This window comes from Labeo rohita, chromosome 8 (genome assembly GCF_022985175.1).
Source record: "Labeo rohita strain BAU-BD-2019 chromosome 8, IGBB_LRoh.1.0, whole genome shotgun sequence".
Taxonomy (NCBI): domain Eukaryota; kingdom Metazoa; phylum Chordata; class Actinopteri; order Cypriniformes; family Cyprinidae; genus Labeo; species Labeo rohita.
In genome coordinates, this window is record NC_066876.1 from 3,004,681 (window position 1) to 3,015,207 (window position 10,527).

The 10,527-nt window shown below is 35.2% G+C and overlaps 1 protein-coding gene across 1 annotated transcript; it reads left to right on the top strand.

Moving 5' to 3' along the window:
* Positions 1-952: 952 nt before the first annotated feature.
* Positions 953-5,400, top strand: pex10 (peroxisomal biogenesis factor 10). Its single transcript, XM_051116490.1, has 6 exons — positions 953-1,227; positions 2,548-2,628; positions 2,725-3,125; positions 4,062-4,234; positions 4,888-5,020; positions 5,110-5,400. The coding sequence occupies exons 1-6, from the start codon at positions 1,116-1,118 to the stop codon at positions 5,176-5,178; spliced, it is 969 nt and encodes a 322-aa protein (XP_050972447.1). The 5' UTR covers positions 953-1,115; the 3' UTR covers positions 5,179-5,400.
* The last annotated feature ends 5,127 nt before the right edge of the window (positions 5,401-10,527 follow it).

The window sequence follows — 10,527 nt, forward strand, 5'->3', positions numbered from 1 at the left end:
TCGCCGCTGGACAAAATACAAGTCCACAATCCACAATAACGTTTCATCCGGTGAAAAAGTCTATACCTTCTTGTCCTCTCACATCAAAATCCACCCACATATTTGTTTAGAATTGTTTTGGACTGTTTTTACTTGTAAACGGTGCTCAGTCTGTGCATATTACGCTCCTGATTCAGACAAGACAACTTTTCACTTTAAAAAGGGTCTTATGGATTTGTTTATTACAAACACACAGCATGTTTACTACATAGTATACAGTAATAATTATTGCTATTATTCCTATTCAGTCGACAAATGTGTCGAAAGTACAGGTTTGATTTACAATGTGCAAAGCTTCAGGCGATTTTAAACTAGTTTTTGACCGCTAGTGAGTTAAGATTTTCTGGATATCGAGATTTTGCTCATATTCATAGGAATTTATTATTTGAAGCCGGATGGCGAAACAAATAACAACATATTAGTACGCCTACATTATTACCTAGTCAATACACACACACAAACACACACACACACACACACACACACACACACACATATATATATATATATATATATATATATATATATATATATATATATATATAACTATGTTTTAAATGAAATGAATAAAAATAAAATTAATAAATTAAAAAATAGATTGGAATTCCTTAAGACTCACGTATAGGTCTTTAACTTCGACAAAGTGTCAGATATGTGTATTTTCATTGGATGATAACTGCATTTACATTGAGTTTGACCAGCAGATGTCCTCATTATTGCCCGGACGTCATAGTAAATCATTTTCCAAAGCGATCTATTCAATTATTCGTTTGCGCCTTGTGGGCGAACATTAAACTTGATGCTGAACTGAGCTGAGCTCTGTAAGGCGTTTTTGCTATTGTAGACTGCAACAGCCAGACTGATCTCAAATCAGCAAACCATCTGTTACCAACCAGCCAATGGAAGGCTCGTTTGAGCGTCACGTGACTAAACACGGAAGTGTTAGAAGCATGCAGAGTTAGGAGAGTGAATTAGTGCAGCAAATAGATTCATAAACATAATAGAACCCCGTTTTTATAAAATGAAGTAGATGCATTGCTAGTAAATACACGTCCTGAAGGTTTCTGAGCTGAGCAATGCCTCTAGTTCCCGCGAACCAGCCGCAGCTGATCCGCTCGAGTCAGAAGGATGAATACTACCAGAACAACCTGACAAACAACGCCAATGAGCTCTTCCACACGTTCGCGGGTAAATCGCTCACAAACACACTTAAATGCAGCAGTTTGAGTTATTTAAAATGCATATTTTACACATTTATATATTGCTTACATTTTTGTACTATTTATTCTCAGCCTAAAAATATACAATCGACATGTCTTGCAAAAAAAAAAAAAAAAAACAACAACAGCAAAAAAACAGTCGTAATTTAGTAGTTTTAATATGTAGGCTTTTTTTTCTTTCTTAATGACTTTTCCTGCCATTTTCAGCTAAACACGATAATTTGTACATGTCAGTTACATTGGTTTTTAGTGGCTGGACCATTTGCACATAGAAAGAGTAACATATACTTTTGGGAGATTATGCGGGTATGACATAGGTCTGACGTCATAGCCATGACACTGAATGACCTAAACTTGAAAAATGTAAATGAATATTAGAAATGTTTGAAATAAGTGACTGAAATAAGTGTTGAGTTCTAAACTAAAGTATCAAAAAATTAAAAGCTAATTTATTTATTTATTTATTTTAAATACAATAATATTATATAAATAATTCAAATATAACACTGGTGCACAGTATACATACTACATACTGCAAGAGTAGTAATCTATTCTTAATTTGTATTTAAAAAGGAAAATTCTGTTTTCCATTATACATCCCCTTTACAGTTTTTCACATCTGCCAAAACTATAAACCCCATTCTCATTCTCATTCTCTCTCTCTCTCTCTCTCTCTCTCTCTCTCTATCTCTATATCTCTCTCTCTCTCTATATATATACTCATACATATGTGTGTATTTTTCCTTTTTTTTTTTGTTTTTTTTTGTTTTGTTTTGTTTTGTTTTTTTTTTTTTTGTTTGTTTTTTTTAGATATAATTACCAAACTATAATTACCTATAAATATGTGTATTTTTCTTCTTTTTCTGGTATATTCACCCGACGTAGGTGTGATTTCGTTTGAGTATGTGTGTGTTTATGTATCTTTTTTATTGCTAAATAAAATAAATAAATAATTACTATATACAGTAAACATTCTTTTTTTGTAACTACATGCACTGGGTACTGTGTTCTCCATTTTTTGATGTAGTGTCTAATGAATGATCTGTGGTGTGTATAGTATTGACTAATGTGTGTATGATTTGAAAGCTTTGTTTGATTTTGAGTACAGGTGAAATGGTTTTGAAGCGATTGTTTGATTTTGCCAGAAGAGTCAGGGGTTCTGTGATTTAACTTTGAACATTTGAATTTGTGTTTAAGGTTTTGGGAAAATGAGTGATGGTTCCAAAAAATGTGTTTTAGCATTTCAGAAAAACTGTAATAGAGCTGTTTTGTTTTTTTCCCCATTGAGGCTCCAGACGTTGGCTTCAGTGGAGGAAGGAAATTGAATTACTGTCTGATCTGACGTACTATGTCTTAACAACTTTATCTGGTAAGTTATTCTCTTCTATTGCAGCATTGCCAATGTGTTCTTCATATGAGTGTTTGTTGTATCTGAGAGCCCTGCCTTGTTGTCTCCTTCGTTTAGGATATCAGACGCTGGGCGAGGAGTATGTCAGCATCATCCAGGTGGACCCCAGCAAGAGAAGAATCCCCTCACGGATGCGCAGAACAGCGCTCATCTTCTTCCACACGTTTGTGCCTTATCTTTTGGACAAGGTCTTGATCTGCATTGAGAATGAGCTGGAAGCAGAAACACCTCAGAACACACAGCAGCAGACGAGCAGAACGTGGAGGCCGTTATCACATGTGCGGCTGTGGATTCAGAGAGCTGTAGGGATGCTGACGGAGTCTCAGAGGAAGTCTTTGATTCCGCTCGTATTCGCCCTGCAGCAGGGAATCACACTGCTGTACAGGCTCCATGTGGCCGTCTTTTACATCACCGGAGCCTTTTACCACATTGGAAAAAGAGCTTCAGGTGTTAGTTATGTAAGTATTTGTTCTTCAACACATTACACTCAGTAATGTGAGAATAAGATCCTACATTCTGTATTAATAAAGCACACTAATACAGCAGAGGATATAAGTTAAAATCTTTACCAAAAAGTACTGTGTGAGAGCAAAATACCATGGTGCTTCAGTACACACTAAGGGGACTAAATAATAAATAATAATCGTTTTTGGTAGCACTTTACAATAATAAGTTAATGTAACATAAAAGAACAATGAGCAATACATTTATTATTTGTTAATCTTTATTAATGTTAGTTAATAAAAATACAGTTGTTCATTGTTTGTTCATGTAATTTCACAACTTTTGATTTTAATAATGCATTAGTAACTGTCTAAATTAACATTAACTAAGATTAAAAAAGTGTTGTACAAGAATTGTTCATTATTAATTCATGTTAGCTAATGAACATTATTGTAAAGTGTTACCTTTTTTTTTTTAACCAATTCAGGCATTTGATCAAAAAATACCATAATATTAACAATAATTTTGTGAAAAAATAACATTAATATTGTGAGATATTATTAGAATTTTAAACAATCTATTTTTCTTTAGTGTCACATGATCCTTCAGAAATCATTCTTTACTGCTCAAGAAACATGTATTACTATTGATATTATAAATAGTTGTGCTGCCTCATGTTTTTGTGGAAACCATGATAGTTTTTTTTTTTTTTTTCAAAATTCTTGAGATGAATAGAAAGTTTATTTAAATGTATAAAATCAAGTCATTCAACATTTATTTGAAACAGATCTTTTGTAATATAAATGTCTTTACTGTCACTTTTGATCCATTTAATGCATCCTTGCTTGGGGAAAAAATACTGAGCTCAAACTGTTGAACTGTAGTGTACGTCACTTTACTGAAGTGTAAAAGTTTTTATCTGTGTGACTGTGTGAATATGTTTTCTTTAGCTGCGAGTGGGAAATGTGGCTGGCGATGACCCGCGGATCAGTAACAGTTACCGTCTGCTGGGGGCTCTTTCCCTTCTGCAGCTGGGCATCACTCTCACACTGCAGTTTAATAACCTCAGGCAGAGACAGAGAGCTCGACAGGAGTGGAAACAGCATAGAAACCTGCTCCCCAGGTAGTGCTCTATACAATCATGGCCTACATTTGACAAATGCTCCTTGGCTTTTTCATATACACACTCTTATAATACAAAGAGATACCTGTAGTGCCCTAAGGCTTGTTCCTTCCGCTGTTGTTTCTCTCAGTTCTTTTGTGGGTCAGTGTCGTAATATAACTTTTATTAATTTATTTAAGCTGAATTAGTTTATTGAATTTGGTTATATTTACGAATATAGGATGTATGTATGTATGTATTTAGGATCAACAATTGTAAAAAAGAAAGAACGAAAAAATCATAAATAAGGTCAGTGTGGTGTACCCATAATACCAGGAATCTATTTCTCACATTACAAGAAATCCATAAAACAGAAATTATTTCACATTATTAGTTTTACTTGATGGTTGCATCACTTTCTCACATTTTTGAGTTATTAAAGAAAAAATGGTAAAATTATTTATAGAAAAAAAAGTATAAATATATTAAGAAAATAGATTCAGATATTGCATTTGGATGACTTGACACAGAACATTCATTTATTTATTTTTCTTCATTTTAGAAGACTTTTTTTGTATTCATTTTGTGGTAACGCTTGTGACAGCATGACGGGAGGTTTCACAATACTCTAGATTTATCTTTTCTTATTCAGTACTCTCTGTTTTTCCTTTCAGTCATCAGGTCAGTCAGTCATCGTCTCGTTCTGCGCGCTGTATCTTGTGTTTGGAGGAGCGCAGGAACACCAGCAGCACACCCTGTGGTCATCTCTTCTGCTGGGAGTGCATTACTGAGTGGTGCAATACTAAGGCAAGACCTTTATATAACGTAATGCAGTGGTGTAAAGTTCAACATTACTCATGTCTGATCAGTCATTTTCTTTGTTGCTCTTGTCGTAGACCGAGTGCCCGCTGTGTCGAGAGAAATTCCAGCCTCACAGATTGGTTTATCTGAGAAACTACAAGTAGACCGTGGGTTGACGAAGACTAAGATAATTTAACTCTGTTTGTGTTAGTGTTTAACGAACACATGACATGAAAATGGAAGTTATGTATTTTGTACAAAATAGACAAAGAATACAAATTTCTTCCTGTAATTTGTTGTGTAATTTAATTTGTTGATTATGCAGATTATTGTATGGTACTGTAACATTACTCAAATAAACTAAGATTGTAATATTTTTACAGAAATTGGTGTTTGTCCTGCTTCACATAGTTTTACATCTGTTTCATTATGATAACAAATTGCATGTCATTTTTGTCTAAAGAACTTTAATCTGTGTAAGAAATATAACAGAGAAGTTTTGTGTACATTATTGCAGTTTGTTGATAAATGGTGTGTTCTTAGTCTTAGTGATCAGACTTAAGATTTTCACCTAAAGAATGTGATAAAACAAGAGCAGGCATGGACATTTGTAAATTGTATGGCTCAGGCTTCCGGTCTCACTCACATCCAGCTATTTTTAGCTGTTCAAAAAACAAAAAAGCTTGTTTTGCTGCTTGATATTGCAAATTGGTGTGTCTTATCATGTTATTTTTATGTATTATCTTATTTAGAAATACACTGGTTTGTAGTGCAAACAGTTTTACAGTTTCCTGCACATTATTTTTCTTAATATTTCCCTGTGCACTAAAAAACAATTTGTTGATTCAAAATTTTAAGTTCAATCAACTCAAAAAAGTTTAGTCAACTTGAGATGTGAAGTTGTACTAAGTGACAACTTAGATATTTGAGTTAATTCAACTTAAATTTTAAGGTAGCTGTTTTGTTTTATTTTGTGATATTCAACTGTCTAAAAACAAAACGGGTCAAAGCTTGTCTATATATGTTCACCTTGGTCCATAAAAATTCTATGAAAATGTAGTTTAAATGCAGTTTCAAAGGGCTCTAAACGATTCCAGCCGAGGAAGAAGGGTCTTATCTAGTGAAAAATAAATAAATAATAATAATAATGTACAATTTCTATACTTTTTATGCTCAAATGCTCATCTTGTCTAGCTCTGTGATGTGCATGCATACGTAAAGGGCATTTGAGATCCTTTGCATGTGCACTTTAGTCGGTACTTCTGCAGCTATGTAGGATGATTTTAAAGTTGGAGGAGAACATGAAATGGGAGTTTTTCAACATACATTAACTGTATTAAACCGGAATGCACAGAGTATACAAGCACATCGCAGAGCTAGAAAAAAAAAACGAGCATTTGAGGTTAAAAAGTATATTAATTATAATTTTTTTTAGAAAATAACCAAATGTTTCGCTAGGTAAGATCCTTCTTCTTTGGCTGGGATCGTGTAGAGCCCTTTGAAGCTGCATTGAAATGCCATTTTTTAATTTTTTTTTTCGAAGTTCAAACTTGTGGGCACCATAAAGGCCACTATATATGGAGAACATTCCATGTCTCCGATGTGCATGCATATCTTCACGCATTACATCACAATCACATTGGAAAAGTCACACGCACTGAATTCTCATCTGTGTACTTGAGTTAAAAAAAAACATTAGGTTAGGGTGAAAATCTCCATCTCATTTTCTCCAACTCCAAAATAATCCGATATCATTGTTTTACCTTTTTTTTGTAAATGGTGTTTGACTTCCTTTGCACGTTCACTTTGTTAACACTGGGTCAGTACTTCCGCCTGTCACGCATGTATGATTACGTGATGCGTGAGGTCAAGCATTTGCAGGTAAAAAGTATATACATTTGTATTTTTTCTAAAAAATTACAAATTGTCTCGCTAGGTAAGACCCCTACTCCTTGGCTGGGATTGTGTAGAGCCCTTTGAAGCTGCACTGAAACTGCAATTTGAACTCTTCAACTCGTTGGCCACCATTGAAGTCCACTATATGGAGAAAAATCCTTGAATGTTTTCCTCAAAAACCTTAATTTCTTTTTGACTGAAGAAAGAAAGACATAAACATCTTGGATGACATGGGGATGAGTAAAATCTTGTTGTCAGCGACATGCAGTGAATTTGCTGTGGCTAGTTCCACATTGAAAGCATGAAGGCTGTCTTTATAGATGCTATAGTGAATTTCAAGTTTTGTCTTCCGCCACATCCGCTCAGCTTTTCTGCATTGTCTTTTCATACTCTGTACTGCTGTTGATTTTCTCCAACATGATTTTTGTCTGCCACTGTCTTTCACTGGTGCAATGTCATCAATGACATTCTTAACTTTTGAGTTAAGTAAATAGACAAAAAATACAAATTTCTTCCTGTAATTTGTTGTGTAATTTAATTTGTTGATTATGCAGATTATTGTATGGTACTGTAACATTACTCAAATAAACTAAGATTGTAATATTTTTACAAAAATTGTATATAAATTTGTATTCATGCAGTGAATTTTGGGAGAGTCTGGGCTGTGAAGGATCAATTAGTTGTATCCTGTGTGGCCTCTGGAAACAAAGGATGCATTTCAAGGTGGCGTTGAAGGAGCCTTTGAAATGGGACAGACTTTGTCTTGCCGTTGTGATGCATTCGGTGTTGGAAGTTCACAAAACATCTTTCTGGGGAAAAAAAAGACTTTCAGTAGACAAGAACTCCATCATAAAGCAAATGAAGTTGTGAGTTGTGAAAATGACATGATTTAGGACCTTCACACAGTGTGTGCCCTTGACAGTAAGCCTTGTTTAAGTCTGCATTAAGTTCAATACGGTGTCTAACATGATTAAGCTCTATGCCGTCGTTAAATTGTGGTGGAGTGTTTTGCATTGGCAAACACTACTCATGTTTTCGTCTAAATTTTCTTTTTTCTTTTAAGTTTTAAAAGGTCATCTGACAGCTTAGACTGAGCAGTAGACTGAGTTAATTTACCAGCTCCTCCCAGCGGGTTGGTTGTACAGTAATCTGGTTGTAATCTTCTTAGCTCACACAACGTGCGCTCTGCAGTTTGAAGGATTCGTCCACATTTGGTTCAGATCATTAATTGAAGATGACAAAATAGAGGCATTAGCATATATAACATGCTGCCCCTGAGGGTGAGTGATTTTTGTAAATACAATACAGCTGTAGCCTAATGATCATCATAATTGCCACTGCATTATCTAAATGTAGGAATATAAATGTTTTATCGCTTGACAATGAAATGTTTAGATAATTAGGTGTTTTGCACTCATGGTTATGTCTGATTATTTAATTAAACTATGTAACGAGACCTTGTTTTTTTAACTGATACCTGGGCAGGTTTATATTGAGCTGGCAAAATATGACTAACAAGCAACATCCTGTTGCCTGAGGAAAACACAGATGAGCCTCCATATGCTCCAAAAGACGGTACAACCTCACACAAGAGCACCCCGCCGAGCAGACTTCCCTGCGTGCTAGCATTTGTTTCTGAGCCTTTCATTCAGCAAACACTCTTCAAGAGTGAAACAGACTGCACTTTTGATCTTCCGCGCAGCAACATGTGGAACATGAACATTTATTCGGTTTCAGACACGGCAAGTGGCTCAAAAAATGCCAAGAGAGATACGAGACCAAGTGATGCTACAGCCCTCAGATGTTGTAATACGGCTGCCAAACGTAAGTGTGTGCAATGGAAACCCCCAGAGAGGGATTTTACAGAGGATTCCTCATTATCCGCAATTTCAAAGAGAGACAGCGAACCGACCTGCTTTAATTCTGCAGACATAGCTTATAAACCCCATAAGGAAGCACTCGCTTTTCAAAGGCAAGATGAAAGGCTTTCGTCCTCTACCTTTCATGAGCTTCTCCAGTCCTCGTGGATGTCTGCAAACTTGCGTTGCTCGATGCTACACTTCAACACAACGGAACACGCATCCTCTTTTGTGGAACGTCAGACGCCCAACTTATCTGTATCCAACTCAGCGGTGTCCTCTCTCGCTGCACCTGTTGTCTCTGAAGGTGAAAGTCACAGCTACATTCAAAGACATATCAAAAGACAACCGAGAAATGAGCAGTTTCAGTGCTGTAATACAAGATTTGGCTCTAGTTACGTCCCTAGCGTTTCTACACACTCAAACGAATCTGAGGAAAATGAAGATTTTGTCAGAGATATGAGGCCTGAGAGCAACAAATTGGCTTTTGATAGGCCTACAGTGATTTACACTCATAAAAGTCTTGAAATGCAAGAGAGACTGAGTCAAACTGACCCTCTGGTGATTCAGAGAGAGGATATGCAGAAACATGTGCAAACAACGCAAAGAGTTTCTATTAGAGGAGCATGCAAATCTCATCCAGGACAGGCTGGAAGTAGAAATGAACAAGTGTACACAGTCGATGGGCAATACTTTACATCGGATCAACAACAGTCACCTTTTGTGAAGTGTAAAGCCATGGCTGCAACAAATGCTCAGGTATGTTGACGTCCAAAATCCCATAATGAATAAATCCAAAATGAGGCCTACTGGAATTTCTGTCACTATTTGGAACTAGTTCATATGGGAATTTCCTTAAGAATTTAAACATATGAAAAAATTCTAATAAAGATGACAAACTATCCACTTGGACTGGAAAAAAATGATTTAATATTCAAAATAAAGATAAAATATAATCTTGTTTGATTGTTAAGGCATGGTCATGTTCTAAACTCTGGCAAAGAAGGTCTGGTGTACAATAGGTCTAATAAATTACACATTAATTTATTGTCACATTAGGAAAAAGTTTCTGGACTCTACCTACATTTTTGCATATCTCCAAAATAATTAACTGCAGTTTTTGCTGAATTGACACTAGGGACAGTGGAGGCAGTTGCTGAAGACAACAAAAACTTATATTCATGCAAATTATGACAACATGGCAGATGATTGATTAATAAAGACTTCACATGGATTCTTACAGAATACTATTTTATAACCTCAAAACGGTTTTACCATACAGTACATGATTGTAAACTAACACATTTTGACGTTTGCGGTATAATCATCTCTATTCAGTTGAGGTTAAAAGTTTACATACTCCTTGCAGAATCTGCAAAATGTTAATTGTTTTACCAAAATAAGAGAGGTCATTCAAAATGCATGTTATTTTTTATTTAGTACTGACCTGAATAAGACATTTCACATAAAAGACATTTACATATAGTCCACAAGAGAAAATAATAGTTGAATTCATAAAAATTACCCTGTTTACATATGCTTGATTCTTAATGCCGTGTTTCTTCTTTTTTGTTTAGTGTTAGTTGTTCATGAGTCCCTTGTTTGTCCTGGACAGTCAAACTGCCTGTTTTGTTTTTTTTTTTTTTTTTTTTTTCAGCCTGAATTTTTCAGCTCCCACAAATTCTTTGGTTTTTCAGCATTTTTGTGTATTTGAACCCTTTCCTACAATGACTGTATGCTTTTGAGATCAATCTTTTC

What these genes read in the sequence shown, in the direction of transcription:
- pex10 (XM_051116490.1), top strand. Translation starts at nt 1,116, where the DNA reads ATGCCTCTAGTTCCCGCGAACCAGCCGCAGCTGATCCGCTCGAGTCAG. An exon ending in GCTCTTCCACACGTTCGCGG is followed by an intron (nt 1,228 to 2,547) that starts GTAAATCGCTCA and finishes TTCCCCATTGAG; the next exon opens with GCTCCAGACGTTGGCTTCAG. An exon ending in CTGAGTGGTGCAATACTAAG is followed by an intron (nt 5,021 to 5,109) that starts GCAAGACCTTTA and finishes CTCTTGTCGTAG; the next exon opens with ACCGAGTGCCCGCTGTGTCG.